The sequence below is a fragment of the Phocoena sinus genome, chromosome 17 (assembly GCF_008692025.1).
Source record: "Phocoena sinus isolate mPhoSin1 chromosome 17, mPhoSin1.pri, whole genome shotgun sequence".
In the NCBI taxonomy this organism is placed as follows: domain Eukaryota; kingdom Metazoa; phylum Chordata; class Mammalia; order Artiodactyla; family Phocoenidae; genus Phocoena; species Phocoena sinus.
Genome location: NC_045779.1, coordinates 4,718,761 through 4,737,523, shown reverse-complemented (window position 1 = coordinate 4,737,523; position 18,763 = coordinate 4,718,761). Strand labels below are relative to the sequence as shown.

The following is an 18,763-nucleotide window of genomic DNA, read 5'->3' as shown; positions in this document are numbered from 1 at the left end:
CAGCCAATGCATGACATTTTAAAATAACTGAAGTGGAAAATATCCAAATTTTGACATTTAAGTGTTTTGTTTTGTTTTTTTTTTTGCGGTTCCCGGGCCTCTCACTGCTGCGTCCTCTCCCGTTGCGGAGCACAGGCTCCGGACGCGCAGGCTCAGCGGCCATGGCTCACGGGCCCAGCCGCTCCGCGGCATGTGGGATCTTCCCGGACCGGGGCACGAACCCGTGTCCCCTGCATCGGCAGACAGACTCTCAACCACTGCGCCACCAGGGAAGCCGTAAGTTATTTGTTAAATGGAAGCAAAATCTAGTAGATATTCTTTACGAGCCGAAGAAAGCCAGGTATTAGCTGTGCCTGCTCATCACCAAATAAGTAAGTCAACGGTATTAGTTGATGTACGTTTTAAGTATAATTCCTCTCTAAGGAACAGAAGTGAAAGGCTCAAGAAAGGCCCCTAATTGGAGGGGTCAGATCTGTGGCGCTGAACAAATAACTCTTCTGCCCTCAGGTTCACCTGTAAAACCATACGACGTTATTTACTCTTGCTTCTGCCCCGTATCAAAGCCCAACTCACCTATTTCGTCCTACGTAACCACTCCGTCATCTTTAAGGATATGTGTCCTCATCTCTCCTGGCCACCCAGGTCAGCTGCCCGCTCTCGGTCTGTCCACTGTACTTTGTCCTAGTATTAAGGAGTATTAGGGAGGTCCTCAAGGGTCTCATCCAACATCACTTTATCCGGAGATAACACGCTTTCGAATTAGGTGGAGAGCCGGGGTCTCCAGGGGGCGCCTGGGTTGCACGACACACCCAGGGCAGGCGCGGCAGCCCGGCGTGTTCGCCCTCGCGTCCCGGGAGGGGGAAGAACCACGCTCAGGTGCTTTTAAGAAACAGACCGCACATGCTTCTGCCGGCCTGGGAAGCCAGAAGATGAAATACCGCGAAGGAATGTTCCAGGTTATGAAAAATAACTGCTAATTTAAAGAATAAAAACTGACCCAGGTTGTCAGTCATTTCCCCTAATATCCACGTGAGTTAACTCAGAAGAGTTACCCGTTTGTTTAGAGCACGAGTGGTTCGGTTTGTACGGGAAGAAGCTTTGCAGGGTAGACTCCACAAGCACAGGAGTCGTTCTGACTCCGCAGAAGCCAGCGGTCGGCGCACCAGGACGGAGGAGTTTGTGGAGTTTTAGGCCAGGTCGCAGTCTCCCCATCATCCCCGCCAGGTGCCCTGAGGACCGCGGCTGCGCCTCACCCGACGGCGCTCTGACTCCGCCGGGCCAACAGGGGGCGCGCGCGGCCGCACCTGGCCGCCCCTCTGCTCGCGCCTCCGCTTAGAGCCCGCCAGGCGATTCCTCTTCCGGGGCAGCGCGGAGGGGCGTGCGGGACCCGGATGCAGACGCGAGCGCGGCTATATAAGGGCCCGGCAGGCCGCATGCGTGCCTCTTGGAGGAAGACGCGGTAGCAGCGGTAGCTGAGCTTCGGGTTTTTCTCTCCGGTCCCCGCTCCTGACTCACCGCTGTTCACTCTCGCGGAGGAACAAGTCGGTCAGGAAGCCGCACCGCAGCCATGGTGAGTCGGGGGCGTCCCGGTCGGGTTTCGGGGGGGTGGGTGCGGGGGGTGCCGGGCTCGCGGGAGGAGACGGGATTCGCTTGTCCGGGGAAGGGGGCTGGTGAGCGCGCTCGTGCCTGGGAGGTGATAGGCTGCCCCCGAGGTGCTTCTTTATGTTTTCATGTGTGGGACAACAGGCTTTTAAAGACACCGGAAAGACGCCCGTGGAGCCCGAGGTGGCGATCCACCGGATTCGGATCACTCTCACCAGCCGCAACGTGAAGTCGCTGGAGAAGGGTCAGTGCGGTGGCTCCGGGGGGGGGGGGTACGGGGGACGGGCTCGGGCGGGAGCAGCGGCGAGCTGGGCTTGTGAGGTTCGAGGAGGCCGAGCAAGGACGGCCCCTCGGCGTGGACCGCGCCCTCCCCCCGCCGCTGGCGATGAGGAGATGCTTACTGGGTTGAGTTGCGGTGATAGTCGCGTACGCTATTCTGAGCCGGCGGCCTTGGAGGCCGGTAAGGCCGCCCCTGTCGTGAGCGAGGGCCCAGACGCTTTTCCCCGCTTGTAGTGTGTGCCGACCTGATCAGAGGCGCGAAGGAGAAGAATCTCAAGGTGAAGGGGCCGGTGCGGATGCCCACCAAGGTGAGAGCCTTGGCGCTCCGGGGCGCGGGGGGCCGCCGGGCGGCTTCGGGCCTAGCGCGCAGCCCTGCTGTTCGGAGCGCCCCGCCGGGGGGTTGCGGAGCGCGGCGCTCCCGCAGCCTGGGTGCCTGGTGTTCTCTCTTTTCTGCTGCAGACCCTGAGAATAACGACGAGGAAAACCCCGTGTGGGGAAGGTTCTAAGACTTGGGACCGTTTCCAGATGAGGATCCACAAGCGCCTCATTGACCTGCACAGCCCTTCCGAGATCGTCAAGCAGATCACTTCCATCAGCATTGAGCCCGGAGTCGAGGTGGAAGTCACCATTGCAGATGCTTGAGCCAGTGGCTCTAATAAATTGATAACCGGCCGTTAAGCTTCGTGGGCTCTCATTCCTGACCCTGACGGGCCTTAGGGAGGGAGTCGTACTCCGGAATTCATTGCATCTTGTAAGCAGGGTGATGAGAAGTAGGTGGGTAGCCTGGGTTCCGCTCTTCCTCGTTGCATCTTGCAGGGCCCACTGAGTCAGTTTGCACGTGACGTTTGAACGCTGAACTGCATTAGCTACAGAACGTGTGAGACCTTGCGTTGGAGGTGAGTGCGCACAGCTCTGGCCGCCTGTGGGAGCCCTTCCCAGGAACACGTGTCTGCGTTCTACTTTGGGAGAACTGACTTGATAGATAAGGGGTATTGTCAAAAGTTTCTGGGGCAATTCTCGTGTGTACAGCCATGGTTAAGAGCCTGACACACCAGAGGGCAAGTAGCTCGGGGAAGGTAACACCTTAGGTTTCCAGCCCCGGCTCTGCCAGGTGGTCATGGCTCCTTTTAAACTTGGCAAATTTCGAAATGTTTTTGAAACTTTGTTAATTTTATAGACGCCGGTGCCTTGATATTTTAGATTAGAATAGAAACGATCCCAGTGCTTAGATTAACGTTGGGTTACATCTGTAGACGAGTTTTACATAATCTTCCTGGAATTATCTTTCACTGAATATATGTAGGTCTTTCAGTAGGAGGCTACATTAACGTGTAGTTTGCACATAGATATTAGCTTCATAAATTTCTGTCAGCCTCAGGCCCGAAAAGCACATCGCATAGGTCACGTTCCGTTCATTCAGGCCCCCGTTGGCACAGTAGCGGATGACACTGCTTAACTACCGGGCTCTGCTTGTGTGTTACATCTTCTTGAATGTTCCCATTTTGTAGACATAGGAACTGGTTTTGAGGTTAAACTTGCCCGGCGTCCTAGGCTTAATAGCATAGCTGAGATTTCAGTGGGCCCATGGGTTGAGAATCCATCTTGATGTCCCATTAAAAGTATTAAATTTTTGCTTTTAGTTTATAATCCGATGGATTTGCTAAATACGTGTTTTTTTGTTAGAGAAAATTTCAAGAAGTATCTCTGACAAGTATATAAGCATTTTACAAATGATAAAATTCTCCTCAGAAAATGTCCTCCTATTTGCTACTCTTAGTAGTATCACAGTAATGAGATTCCCACCTTTCCTTTGGGCTGGGGTCTAGTCCACTTTGGACTGCCTTGTCCACTGGCTTCAGTTACCATCTGTGCAGTGTTCAGATTTCTGTATACATCCGGCTGTGTGCCATGCACCAGCGCCTCAGCGCCCACAGACCCTCCTGTCTGCTCTCCCAATGCCTGGCCACCACGTGCCACACAGCCGCTCAAAATGGCACTTCTCATCCCTTAACCCTCCTCCTACGGTTCTTTCCAACATCCAGGTCCTTTTGATTCTAATTTTTTCTCTTAGCAGGTCTGCACAAAACATGGGATTTTGAAAAGGGATTTCAGTGGCGCAGAACCTGGGAAGAACTATGCTAAGGTTAACCATTTGTAACATCATCGACTTATATTAAACTAATTAGCTTGGGGAAACAGGAGGAATCAAAGGTTTCGTTGTAACAGTTCTATAGACATTGGGCTGTAAAGACTTCAGTAAGAGTTAGACAGGAGTCTGGTTCAGTTCCTCAGGCCAGCGGCGATCCATTCTCCTTTCCTAGAGAAGCTGGTGTTTTCAGTTTAACTCTAGAAGTTGGGAAGAAAATCAGCCTGGCAGCGAAACTGCTAACTTGTCCTCTAGCCCAATTTTCAGGATTCTTTGCACTAGAAGTGCAAAGAGAGCTATTATGGTAGTGGTTAAGATCATTTTAAAATTCAAGTACCTGGTAATGTGTGGCCTCAGATGGAAATTCCAACAAGCTTGTTTCAGTACTCTTAAGGGTATTGCAACTCAGAAGTCTTTGGAATATGTGATCAATATCCTGAGAACTGGCTGTAAAAAGATCTCAGTTCTGTGAAAACTAAGCTACTTATGGGTAAAGAGTAGATTATTGTGCAAAATATGCCATCATTAAGTCAAGGTACTGAAAGAACAGCCTGAAGGCTTTCATACAGTTCTGGAGTTTAGCCGATGGCATGCCAAAGTGACTGATGCTTCACAAATTGTGATTTATCACACTCAAATAGTCGGAGTTGTATTTAAGCTGTAAGCAATACTTGGGGCCTTTAATACAGCTAAAATACGGCACTTAAGATTTGGGGAACTCTTATCTTCAGTCCCTTAAACACTCAAAATGCCTGCTTGGAAATAAAACCCCTACAGGGCCTTCAAGTGTTACTAGTAGCAAACCAAAGTAAAGGTAGTTTACATAGTGGCGACGATGCCAGTGATTCTGTGTCGTAGGCCAGCTTGTATGGGTTAGGGAGGGAGAGGAAGGTTGAAAATGGGAGGCCTCTGCGGTCCTTACCTCATTCCCTTTAGGGTCACAGAGTACTTCTCTTCTAGACACGGTGGCTACACGAAACGCGGCAGGAACATAAGGCTGTGCGTTGCTAGATCAGAATTTTTCACCTGACATCCCTAAGTATGTATGTTCAGGATCTGGGATGTCAAGTGAATGGGCAGGAGTGTAGAATTCTTGGCCATGCTGTCAAATCTGTTCCAGAATTAATTGCCTGGATATGTGGGCTTGATAAGATACCTCTTGGAGCCTCAGTTCTCATGTGCAAAATGAAGGTACTTGTGCCTATCTCGAGGGCGTGTTGGGTGTTCCTTTGTCTCTGGGAGACATTTTCCAACAAAACCAAGACTGGTTTGCCAAGTGCATAGATTTCTCCCACGGGGACCTTGATTCCCACAGGATATGTGGTACACTGCTGACCAGTGGTATTGGTCAGATTACTTACAAGGGCATTTTGAGAAGTGTACTTGAATTCCCCAGGGCCCTGGCCTTTCTAACTGCATCCTTCTTCACCAAAAAAGTGACTGAGCTGGTCTAACTCTACCGGAGAACCTGGCAGAGCCAAAATTTCAGCCTTTTGAAAGTAAGGAGCTAAGTCAGTTCTTAACTTCCTTCATTCTCTGGACAGTATATTTCACTTTCTTAGCAAATTAAACTTGCAGAATGAAAGAACTTGATCCTTCTGTACATTCTGTCCTATAAAGTGCTTTCCTTTATATAGAACCCATCCCAAGAGGTATTGTTAATACTATATTCAGAACTTTTCACGTGAATATAGTGTATGTGATTTTTATCTATCTCCTCTTAGCTATATAAAATCTATCTCCTTTTTAAAAATACAAATGAGAATACTAAACATTCTGTAAATTATTTTTGTCTTTATGTATCCGGGAGATGTTTCTCTATCTGCACATACCTCATTTCTTTCAGCGAGTACTGCATTGTATGAGTGCACCTTAATTCATTTAACTGGACTCTTGACGGACTTAATAGACACTTCCCGCTTTTTTGCTATTAAAAGCACTTCAGTAAATACGTTTCTAATATTTGTTCACTTGTACAAGTATATAAGATACGTTCCTGGAAGTTGAATTTCTGAATTTTGATTGAATTGTAGATATTTATATATAGTGGCTGATATAAAAGAATTAGGAAGTCATGTATTAAAGAACATTTACTGTGGGTGTGTATATGAATGTTTTTCTAGGTTAGATAAAAGAAACTTTAAGATACTATGAAATGGATGCCCTCAAATGACTGCCCATTTATATTCCTACCAGTAGTGGAAATGCAGTAATATCCATCTGCTGGACAAAAAAAATCTCATTATTTTAGCTTTGCCCTGCATTTGTTTATTTTCTCTTTCTGAGGCTCCTATTGATTGGGTAACCCTTCTGGAGGTCCTGTGTGTCGCCTTCTTTCATATGCTCTTTTAGTCTTTTATTGTGTGGGACATTTCTTGGACTTTCTCATCTAGCACTTTCATTGATTTTTTTCATGTTGTCAATTTTTTTAAAAAAATTCCCTTATTCTGGAAAATTTCAAACGTATGCAGAAGTAGAGGGAATGGTATAATGAACCCAGTCAGCTTTAAGAATTGTCAGCTGATGCCAGTCTTATTTCATGTATAACTCCATCCTCTCCCCCAATCAACCCTCAAATTATTTTGAACTTAATCCCAGATATATTTTTGATGCACATTTATTTTTCAGTGTATTCACTTCGAAAACATAAGGACTCTTCTTTTTTTTTTTTTAACGGTTCGGTAGTGTTGAGTATATTCACATTGCTGCAAAAGCTCTCCAGAACTTTCCACCTTGCAAAACTGGCATTTTATACCCAGTAAACAACAACTCCCCATTTTCCCCTCCCCCTAGCCCTGACAACCACCATTCTAATTTCTGTGTTTCCGACTTCATGTAAATGGAATCCTGCATAATGTCCTTTAGGTTCATCCCTGTGCCATGAGATTTTTTCTTTTTTTAAGGCTAATTCCATTGTGCATATATATATATATATATATATATATATATACACACACACACACACATACATACATATGTATACATACACCACATTTCTTTATCCATTTATCCCTCGATGGACATTTGGCTTGCTTCCACCTCTTGACTCGTGAATAACGCTGCAGTGAACACAGGAGTACTAATACTCTTCAAGATCATTTCACGTCTTTTGGATATATACCCAGGAGTGGGATTGCTGGATCATAGGGTATAACTGTATTTTATTTTTTGAGAAACTTTAATGTTTTCCTTAGTGGCTGTACCATTTTACATTCCCATGAAGGGTTCCAGTATCTCCACATCGTCATCAACACTTATTTTCTGGTTTTTATTTTTGTTTTTGTTTTTTTTGTTTTTGCAGTACACGGGCCTCTCACTGTTGTGGCCTCTCCCATTGCGGAGCACAGGCTCCGGACACGCAGGCTCAGCGGCCATGGCTCATGGGCCCAGCCGCTCCACGGCATGTGGGATCTTCCCGGACCGGGGCACGAACCCGTGTCCCCTGCATCGGCAGGCAGACTCTCAACCACTGCGCCACCAGGGAAGCCCTATCTGTGCTCTCTTTTAGCTCATCGACCACCTTTTATTATTTTGAATTATTTGGTAATTCATAGATCTCTCCTCTAGGGTTGGCTTCTGGAGATTTATTCTGATCAGGTGGTTGGGCTGTGTTTCCCTTTTCTTTGTATGCCATGTAATCTTTTATTGGGAATTGGGCATTTGGAAAAACAGCCACCTCTCCCAGTCTCTGGACTGGCCTCGTATGGGGGAAGTCATCTCAGCTAGAGATTTGGGGGACCTTTCAACCCTTTTCTGGGGATGCATCTTCTCTGGGCTTGTGTGTATGATTTCCTAGTTAGACTTGCCACTGTTTTCTTCTCAGGAGCCTGCAGTCTCTTACTCCCTCTGGTGTCTGTCTGTGGTACTGCATTCCCCACGGTATAACTTGGACAGAGCGTGACTGTTCTCAAGGGCCCCCCAACCTGGCATCCTTCCCACCAGTGTCCTGAGTCAGAGAGACAGAAACTAGTCTCTTAGGCAGCCCCTCAAAAAGCCAAAACTTTGGACTCATGTGTCACTCTTTTTTTTCCCTCCCAGGAGAGAAGCTGGGAGTTTTCTGGTCTTCTGTCCTCACTGGGGGAGTGGGAGGGACTAGGGCAGGCAAAATGCGAGGAACGTTCTTACATCCTGTGTGGCTCTTCTTGGCTTTGTGCTCTTAGCTCTTACCTGGTTTCTGGAGTTCTCACAAGGACACTGGTCTGTGTATCCCTGCTAGGTCGTTGTCTGCATGGGAATGAGGGTCTGGAGCTTCCTATTCCTCTGTCTTGCTGACGTCACCCTAAGGACTCTTGCTGAAATATAATCAAAATATTACCGCTAAAAATAGCAGTAATCTCTTAATATCCTTGAATATCCAGTAGTAGTCAAATTTCCTTGAATGTTTTTATTGCGTATTTATTTGAATAGGGATCTAACTGATTGATGTGTTTCTCAAATTTCTTTCGATCCTAGTGGTTCCCCTTCCATCTAAGAAATCATTTAAATACACACAGGCCTTACTTTGCATGGGACCAGAGAAAATAAACACGCAAGCTGAAAACATGCAAAATGGTCCTAATAATAGGAAAAAATTATGATTGTTCTGTGCCTATAAAATTTTACAAAATATTAAGTCTTTTGCTTTCAGTTATAACTGTAAAGGGAAATGTAAAATAGTAGAACTTATATTTAATATACTATCATCTAAAATATTAGTAATATTGAGAATTAAAGTATTCTGTGTCTTTGTTAAAAAAGCAAAAAACAAAAACTCAAACTTAATAGTTTGAACAGTGCTTGCCTTCTCATCACATAACTTACAAGCATCTTTTTCTATGCCTTGGTGAGTTGTCGTATTTCTAACTTTGGTCATGAAACATTTCTGGATTCTTTTTAATGTGTAGCTTTTTAATGGTATCCCTCCTCTGGGACATCATCGTCCTTCTCATCACAACAGCTTTCCTTATTCATCTCAGTAAGTCTGTCTTCACTAAGTCCCTTTGGCTGCATCTCTGAGCCTCTCAGTGTTGCACTGTCAACACGCCCATGGTCCACTGTTTGTTCCATAACCCCATTTACATTTGATTCACACTTCACTTCCATTGTTCTCACACTTGTTTCTTTGCTGTGCTTTTGTCTTTGTTGGCCAATTTCCTGTTCTAGCTCCATTTTTGTAAAAGGTCACATGGGTTTATTGCTGGGAGACACAGCAACACAACTGCATGCTTTGTTGTCTTCGCTGCCTCTGTGAAGACTGAATAACACGTGCTTGGTGACCAATCACTAGACTTTGAAAGAAATGACGTTCTCTGTGTGTGTGTTATTTACTCGGTGAATTGTGGACCGAAGAGCTAGCCACAGTTTATCCTCTGCAATTATTCACAAATGATATACTGTAGTAGCTGTTAACAGGAACTGTGTTCGTGGGGACTGGTGGTGTCTCCCTCAGCTGTGATAACCAAAGCTCGTGCTTACCAGAACCTTGCAAAGCCGAGACAGCCTGCACTTGTCTTAGAAGCATCTCATTTCTTGGGGGCAGTTGTCTATTTACTTCGGCTTTTCCTTTTGAAACTATGGGGAGCTTTGTTTTCTTTTATTCATAATTAAGAATTATAATTAAGCTTTTCTTTCTGGTACTGGTCTGGATTTTCCCTCATATGTAGATGGACCTGGTTCTCTGATATACCTTTCTTCACCATTAGAAGGATTTCCATGGACTGGAATTCCCAGTAGGGTCCACCTATAGGGAGTCAACTGTTATACTGTGGACCCTCACAACAGACACCCCTTAAGTGAAGAGCAACAGTTGGTCACACTCGATACTTTATCTTTTCCCAGGCGTCATTGGACTTACAGATTCTTCCTCATCCAGGACACGCCTCGTTAGCAAGAGAGGTGGAGTAACGTGGTGTGGGGTAGAGGCTCCTAAGCAAGGCTGTCTGTCCTCAAAAATTGAATCTGCTCTTTTCTAGCTGAGGCTGTGAGTTATTTATACTTCTGTATCTTAACTTTTCTCATCAATAAAATAAGAACAGTAGTAGAAAATGCCTCATGGAATTGTTTGAAAATGACATGAGTTAATAATATACGTAGGACAATGGTTGGGACAGAGTAGGAGCTGTTTAAGTGTTTGAAAATGAATAGCTTTGAATTTCAAGAAATGAAATGGATCTGAAAATATGGCCCCTTTAATTTCTTGTCTCCACATCTGGAACAGTTCCCTGAATACAAGGAGGTTTAAGAAATTTTTTTTCCTGATTAAAAATCAACTAGGTTCCGTGGTGACTGCTTTTGCAGTTAAGTAGGCAGTTAATAGGAAGTAAATGTATAAGTTTGAAGGATTAAGTGTGTCCCTGAGAGGCCACACAGGCATCGCAGTAGCAATTAAAATGAACTTATCGCACAGCCAGCGAAGAGAGGGACAAGACACAGCAAAGGCAACTCGGTGACACGATTCCAAACATCTGTTTGCTTCTATTTTTGGTAATCATTGCATTCTCACAGTACTTCAGTCAAAGCTGGAGGAAAGCAAGAACACTACCTATTTAAAGCCCAACAAAAAGACCATAATAAAATATTCAGCAAAAGTTCTAACAAGGGTGTATTAAACAAAAAAAGAACTACGGACATTGTTGTCCTGTAAGCGCTTGTCAGGTGTTTTTAATCATTTATTATTCACTTATGATTGCGCATATTGTATATCATCAAGTCTCAAGTGTTTTCATTTCTAAAAGCATCAACACTGAGCAGGAATCTTTTTTTTTTTTTTTTTTTTATGCGTTACGCGGGCCTCTCACTGTTGTGGCCTCTCCCGTTGCGGAGGACAGGCTCCGGACGCGCAGGCTCAGCGGCCATGGCTCACGGGCCCAGCCGCTCCGCGGCATGTGGGATCTTCCCAGACCGGGGCACGAACCCGCGTCCCCTGCATCAGCAGGCGGACTCTCAACCACTGCGCCACCAGGGAAGCCCCAGGAATCTTTTTCAAGGACAAATCCCATAAAACTTTCCTTTAAAGAAAACGAGGGAAAACCCACGAGAGCAAGAAGTAAATTGTCTTTTAAAACAGGAAGGAGAGATAAACCAGTTACACTAGAATTAGGAAGCCTCAGTGATCCCAATTCAGTCAGTTGTTGCCATGATGTCAGAAAATGATGTTGACAGATGCATGGTCCTTAAAGATGTTATTTTTCCTTTGAAACAATCTCAAACTTGTATAAAAGCTGCAAGAACAGTACAAAGAACATTTCATCAGCCATTTGGGTGACAATTATCAACATGACATCATCATCCAAATACTTCGGTGTGTATTTCCCACACACACAACCGTAATACAGCCACCAAAATTAGGACGCTCACCTTGATCTCATCCTCACGTCTCATTCAGGTTGTGCCAGTTGTCCTAATTTTGCTCTTTAGAGCACAGTATCCAGACCAGAATCGGGCATCTCGCAGAGTTAAAGGCTTCTTTAGTATCATTTAGCCCAGTCTCCCTTTGACCTTCATGACCTTGGCACTTGTGCAGGCTACAAGGTGTTGTAGTTTGGACGCCTCCCTTACCCTGCTCAGGCTGCAGCACCACTCAGGACTGCTTCCTGCGAGTGTGCCCCCCTTCTGCACTGAGACCTTCCCGCGCGGGCGCGACACGCTCCCTGGGTGGAGGGTCGCACCCATGGCTGAGTTGCTCGGGGAGAGAGGGATAAAGGGGAAAGAATAGAAGGAAGAGCCTTAAATAGTCTAGAGAAATTGGTATTTGTCTAAACGTGAATTGTAGCAACTTCGAACCCAGTTCATGAAGGCACTCCAAGCAGAATCACAGATTTTAAATACCTTTCTGTTTATGTCATGAATCTCAGGAATATTTTGAAGGGTTAAAAAGTGGTCATATTTGACTATGATTATTCACTCGGTCTTAAACATTTTATGTGTGTACCCCAAAATGATATTCAGTCTCTTGCCCAAACTGAAAAATGAAATGGGTAAATTGTATAGAACATTTAAAGTAGTTATAGGTTATGAAATTTGGGGTTATATTCTGTAGTGATGTATTCAGGGTTCTCCAGAGAAATAGAACCAATTATATTTATATATATATATATGTATATATATATATATACACATAATATGAAATTTATTGAAACAAATTTATTGAAATGTATGAAATGCATGATAAATTGTCTAGTGTGATTGTGGAGGTTGCCGTGTCCCAAGGTGTGCAGGGTGAGTCAGGGAGCATGAGACCGGGGGGGCTGATGGTGTAGCTCCAGTGTGAGCCCAAAGGCCTGAGAACAGGGGAAGCAATGGTAGAGTTTTAGTCTGAAGACCAACAGGCTGGAGACCCAGGAAGAGCCAATGTTTCTGTTCACGTCTGAAGGCAGGAAAAACCCATGTCGCAGCCCAGAGGCAGTCAGGCAGGCTAAGAGTCCTGCTGCCAGGAGAGTCAGGCCTTCAGCTGCCTGGATGAAGCCCACCCACATTAGGGAGTGCAATCTGCTTTACTATCTACAGATTTAACTATTAATCTCATCCAAAAACAACTTCACAGAGACCCCCAGAATAATGTTTGGCCAAGCACCTGGGCACCTCATGGCCTAGTCAACTTGACACATAAAATTACCATCACAGATGGCAAACTGCATGTTCCCACAGAGAGTCCTCCTGTGACCCCTGTAACTACTAGCGCATGCCACCATCACTTCTTTGTTGTTTTTTACACCTGTAAAAAAATTTAGCATCTTAACTGTTTTTTAAGTCTATGGTTCAGGGTGTTAAATACATTCACATTGCAATGAGGCAGATCTCCAGAACTTCTTCATCTCGCAAAACTGAAACACGATACCCATTAAACAACAGCTTCCTTTCCCCACCCCTTCCTCAATTCCGAGGCCACCACTCTGTTTCTCAGGGTCTATGTTAGTTGCCTCACATAAGGGAAATCAGACAGTATTTGTCCTTTTGTGACTGGATTATTTCACTCAACACCCTCCAGTTTCATCCATGTTGTAGCATGTGACAGGATTTTCTTCCTGTTTAAGGTTGAATAATATTCCATTGTACCTATACCACATCTTTATCTGTTCATCGATTAGTGAGCATTTAGGTTGTTTCCACCTCTTAGCTATTGTGAATATACTGCTGTGAACATGGGTGTGCAAATATCTCCCAAGACCCTGCTTTCAGTTCTTCGGGATAAGTATCCAGAGGTGGCGTTGCTGGACCACGTGGTCTAGCATCACTTTTTTACCTGGGCTATTGCAGTGGCCTCCTTGCTGCTCTGTCTCCCTGCTTTCACTCTCGTCCCCACCCCCAGGTTCATTGTTTTTTTCATGAGTGTTAAAATTATTTTTTAAATATTTAAAACAGATCATGTCATTTTTCTGTTTTGACTTCTCTAATAGCGACTTCCAGTTTCTTCTTGGGAGGTACAGGACTAGAGAGTCACTCCCGCCCTTACAGCAATAAGTAAAGCTAAACCTCAAGTTCATGACTTTTCTCAAATTCATCAGGGAGCTGAAGTCTTAAGGCAACCAACTAACCAAATCTGAGGAGAGACGGGTGTCTTCTGGCAGAAACAAGATGCAAGCACTTGCTTACCTGGGGCAGATAACAGCTGCCACGAAGAATCGCACACTTTTTATCTTATAATGTCTTATTATTAATTTGACTGCGCCGGGTCTTAGTTGCGGCACACAGGATCTTCGTTGCAGCATGTGGGATCATTTAGTTGCAGCATGCATGCGGCATCTAGTTCCCCGACCAGAGATCGAACCCAGGACCCCTGCAGTGGGAGCGCGGAGTCTTACCCACTGGACCACCAGGGAAGTCCCCTTTCATCCTTTATAATTTCTGTGTTTCAGAAATACCTCAATTAGAGAATGTTGCATTCAGAAAAATAATTTTACAGATAAAGTTTAATCCTTTAATTTCCAGAGCTTTTCTTTTATTCATTCTTGTGGAACTCTTCTAAAATGTGCTATACTTTCCCCTGCTTTATTAAATAGAATATATCAATTGTTTAGGCGGACCACTGTGTACCTCAGGTGCTAGGAGACCATCTGTCCACCACGAGGGGCTCTTGAATTCACTTAAAGAGATGCTGCTCTAGCTGTTCTTCTCTTCTTTCGGGAGAGCTCCTCAAGGCTGTCTTTCCAGTGGCACAATGCCTACTGGAAAAGCTACTCTTTGGAAAGAATAAAGCAGAAGTTTAATTACCCTAGCTCTCAGATGGAAGGTACCAGTAGGCTGAGTAGGAATGGACTGGAACCCATCGAGGTCTCTGGTCGGTCTTGTACCCATATGATTGTATCACCTGCCCTTCCAAGGCTTTGAGAGCATATATGAGGTGCTATGCACCCACTAAACTCCAGAGAGTGTGACCGCCCATCTAGGTCTGGTTATGAGGCTTTCCTGGAATTCTGCGTGATGTTGCCCCGTGAGCTCTTACTTGACAGAGAGCTCTTTGCTGAGGAGCTTTGGGTCTCTAGGCATCTGTGGACGGGCTCCAGTGGATTCAGTTTGAAGTTATGGACAGAAGTTTGCGTGTGCTCATGCCTGGCCTTTCTGGAAAGAAGATCCAACAGTTTCATCAGATTCTCAGAAGGAATGAGATGGGCTGAGATGTTACCCCTCTTACTCCTAAGAAAAAGAAGTGATGAAGTGAGGTAATTAGTCTTCTGGACAGGCTCAGTCTGAGATGAGCATCTGGTATAAACAAGCCGATAGAATAAATTGCCAGGGTTATTACCTCTGTAGAATGAGCCCCTGAGGCACCCAAGTATGTACATCACACTCAAGCTACAGTGCTCTCTGTGCCAGGTCCTGCACCTGGCTTTCCTTCACTTATGTATCATAGACATCATTCTATTTTTGCTTATAGAACTATTCTAATATTTAAAAAATAACCACATAAGATTCCATCGTATGGCTATACCACAATTGATTTATCTGGCACCCCACTGATAGATATTTAGATTTGTTACTCTAGTTATTCTGGGTCATAAACTGCTGCCCTGCATATCTTTGTACATATAATTTTGCATAACGTACAGCTGTGCCTTTTTGCTCATTCCCTTCCAGTGCAGGACATTATGCTTATCTTTTTTTTTTTTTAATAAACGTATTTATTTTTGGCTGAGTTGGGTCTTTGTTGCTGTGCGTGGGCTTCTCATTGCGGTGGCTTCTCTTGTTGCGGAGCATGGGCTCTAGGCACGCGGGCTTCAGTAGCTGTGGCTCGAGGGCTCAGTAGTTGTGGCGCACGGGCTTAGTTGCTCCGTGGCATGTGGGATCTTCCCGGACAAGGGCTCGAACCCACGTCCCCTGCATTGGCAGGCAGATTCTTTTTTTTTTTTTTTTTTTTTTTTTTGCGTTACATGGGCCTCTCACTGTTGTGGCCTCTCCCGTCGCGGAGCACAGGCTCAGCAGCCATGGCTCACGGGCCCAGCCGCTCCGCGGCACGTGGGATCTTCCCAGACTGGGGCACGAACCCGTGTCCCCTGCATCGGCAGGCAGACTCTCAACCCCTGTGCCACCAGGGAAGCCCGGCAGGCAGATTCTTAACCGCTGCGCCACCAGGGAAGCCCCTATGATTATCTTTTGAACATTTTCCTGAATGATAGGTGAAGACTGTGTCTTTTACTTTTGCTATTTATTTATTCCCTTAAAGGTTTTCATATATTTATGGATTATCTGTACTTGTTTCTCCATGAAATGTATGTTAACATTTGCCGCAATAAATGCAGTCTCTCTATAGTGTTAAGTGTTATAAGTGCAAAGCCCAGAGTGTGAGGGGAATGGCCCCCATTCACCAATGGATGTGTCATTCGATCCTGCTCTAGAACAAATCATCCATGTCTCTGCTTTCTCTTTTCGATTATTTTTTGCAGGATCTGTTAAGGACAGCTGGAAATCTGATAGAAAAGTTAACCGCCAAAAGAGTAACAATGCACTGATGCACTAAGTAAAGATTTATTAATATCCAAAGTGATATTACAGGATATAATAGGAACGGAGCAGATTAGAAGGTAAACAATTCCATAACATGACCCCAACTGGAGCTGACTATGAACCTTCTTAAGGAAATGCTCATAGCAGTCGTCATATTACTGGTTTTTTAAAGGTAATGCCTTGTTGTAACCATAGATCTCATTAGTATCTATAGAAAAATAATTTTATGTCCTATAATGAAAACTTATAAAACTTCAAAAGGGTTGTGATTTTTAAATGCAAGCTTTGAAGTTTTATTCCTCGAGTAATCTCCCTGCAGGTTTTTGGAAGTTGGTCTGTTTCTTTTAATGCAGACTTGCTTCTTCAAGAGTATGTTAAGACTTTGGTTCCCTATGAGGAAGAGGCCTGAGCTCTGTGCCGACGGCGATGCTTGGTAAATCCTGTGCTTTTCTGTCAATCTCAGTGTGGCTTTGATAAAATCGTGGTTTCAATTCAGTAAGTATTTGTTTTATTACCTGCACAGCTCAAAGCTAGATGTTTCACCTGTTCAGATTTTAGAGTTTGCCAGGAGCCTGTTAGCATGTGAAATAAACGTCAGAATAAATTAGATTGTAGATAGGGGCAGCAGGTAGGGGGAGTGGGGGAAGTGCCACGGAGGAGGAAGAAAATAGGTGAAGGAATGTTTCAGGCAGAAGGACCAGCTCACAGCTGAGAAAGAGCATAAGGCGTGGTGAAGGGACCGAGAGAAGTTAGGTGTGGATGAAATATCTAGTCTGGGGTTCATGTGAGAAGAGAGGTAAGGCTGGCGAGGGAAGAAAAGTCAGGTCATGCAGGGGCTTTACTCTGTGCTAAGGGATGTAGACTTTATTTTCCAGCAAAGGGTAGAACGTTGGAGGGTTTGGTCAGAGGTGTAAGGTGATGAAGTACACTGTTAAGGGTGAGAGGGAGAGAGAGAAGCCTGAAGGCTGGCAGACCGTTCCAGGTGCCCAGCCAAGGCACAAATGCAGCTTGAACTAAAGTGGAGGGACTGGGACTGGAGAAAGTTCTATTACTATGAGGATTTTCAGAAGGAAGACTCTCCTGTAGTTGTGAACAGGTTGACTAGGAGGAAGGGTAAATCAAGCGTGAGGCAGTGTCCTGAGCATTGAAGAGCTGACAGAGTGCTTACAGAGAACACTGAAGGAGGATCTGACATGGGCTGGATCTGACATGCTGAAGTGGCCATGTGACATCCATGTGCAGATACTTGGTAGATAGCTGGGATCTAAAGATTAGGAGAGGGGTCTGAGATGGAGAGGCAGACGTGGGAACTTCAGCACGAAGACGGTAGTTGCAACTATAGAGATAGGTGAGATGGTCCAGGGAGCACAAGTCAAGTGAGACAAGAGGGACTGGAGGGGGCCCTGGAGAAGACAAGTCCTGAGAGGAGGGGAACCCATGAGCACGGTCAGGAAAACTAAAGGACCATGATGAGGGAAGCCAAAAAAAATCATTTCAGGAATGAGGGAGGTGTCAACTGGACCAAATAAGACACAAACCAAATAAGATGAGTCCATTAGATTTAGCAAAAATATATAAACGATAGCTTCACAGATGTATGGGGATGTGAGGCAGATTATAGAAGGATGAAGAGGGAGAGGAGTGTGAGAGAATGGAGACAGTGAGCACAGACAAATCTGGAAAGTTTGGCTCTAAAGGAGATAAAACAAAAAGAGCAAGAGGACAGCAGTGGTGGTTGAGAGTGGACTGTTGTGTTTTTTCAGAAGAACTTAAGGTATGTTTAAAGGCTGCTGGGAAGGAGGCAGTAGAGAGGCAAGACCTGAACACATGGGATGAGAGATGCTGGATGACATCATGGGAGGAGGAGATGATGGATGACATCATCACGGGAGGAGGAGATGGTGGGTGACATCATGGGAGGAGGAGATGGTGGGTGACATCATGGGAGGAGGAGGTGATGGTGGGTGACATCATGGGGGAGGAGATGATGGGTGACATCATCATGGGAGGAGGAGATAATGGAATGATGGTCCTGAGAAGGTGGGTGAGAGGGAATTCAGAGACAGGTAGAGGGATTCGAAGAAGAGGGGGGACACCTTACCCCTTTTCTATTGTAACTAGAAGGAAAGAGGTAAGGACATGGTTTATTGGCAGGTAAGTTCATTTGTTTAGTCCTGAAGTTCAGTAATTTCTCAAACGTTAATTCCCACTGTCTCTGTGACTTGGAGAAAGAATCATGAACACATGAGTAAGGAGGGAACTGGTGGGATCCAAGACTGGAAGGGAAGAGAAAGTGAAAAAGCTTGAGGGAGACTAGGAGAGAGAGAGAGCTGACCAGAAAACAAAGGATTACTAGGGTAGTAGGACCTTGATTTTATAATGGCACCAATCTGAGTCATTTTATTACTTTTTCTCTAGTTGCCCTTGGTGATCAAGATTTAAAAATGGGGAAAGCAAATGGTTATGTTGATTCAGGATTGGGGTTTGTCAGGTCATGACAATGGTGGAAGACATGACAAGGGAGTGGAGAATAATAATCAAGAATATCACCAATAGAAAAAACCCTGATAACGCAATTTGAAAATAAGCAAAGAACTTGAGTAGGCACTTTTTTCCCAATGAAAACATGTAAATGGTTAACAGGCATGTGAAAAGTTGCTCAATATCACTAATCGTCTGGGAAATGTGATTCAAAACCACAGTGAGATACCACCTCACACCTGTTAGGATGGCCATCATCAAAGAAACCAAAAGACAGCAAGTGTGGGTGCGGGTGTGGAGAGAAGGCCACCCTGGTACACTGTTGGTGGGGATGTA

At 45.1% G+C, this 18,763-nt stretch overlaps 1 protein-coding gene and 1 non-coding gene across 3 annotated transcripts; both read left to right on the top strand.

Moving 5' to 3' along the window:
* The first annotated feature begins 1,408 nt into the window (after nucleotides 1-1,408).
* On the top strand, nucleotides 1,409-16,441 carry RPS20 (ribosomal protein S20). Of its 2 annotated transcripts, none has more exons than XR_004346549.1 (4): nucleotides 1,409-1,570; nucleotides 1,747-1,846; nucleotides 2,116-2,655; nucleotides 15,886-16,441. XR_004346549.1 is itself a non-coding variant. In XM_032610570.1 (4 exons), exons 1-4 carry the CDS (start codon nucleotides 1,568-1,570, stop codon nucleotides 2,521-2,523), a joined length of 360 nt encoding a protein of 119 aa, XP_032466461.1. In that variant the 5' UTR covers nucleotides 1,409-1,567; the 3' UTR covers nucleotides 2,524-2,559. The 2 variants fall into 2 exon arrangements, 1 of the variants encoding a protein (XP_032466461.1); XM_032610570.1 differs by lacking the exon at nucleotides 15,886-16,441 and having other exon boundaries at nucleotides 2,116-2,189; nucleotides 2,341-2,559.
* LOC116742837 lies at nucleotides 1,983-2,049 on the top strand. Its single transcript, XR_004346607.1, has one exon. It is a non-coding gene; the product is annotated as a small nucleolar RNA U54 (small nucleolar RNA).
* Nucleotides 16,442-18,763: the final 2,322 nt, after the last annotated feature.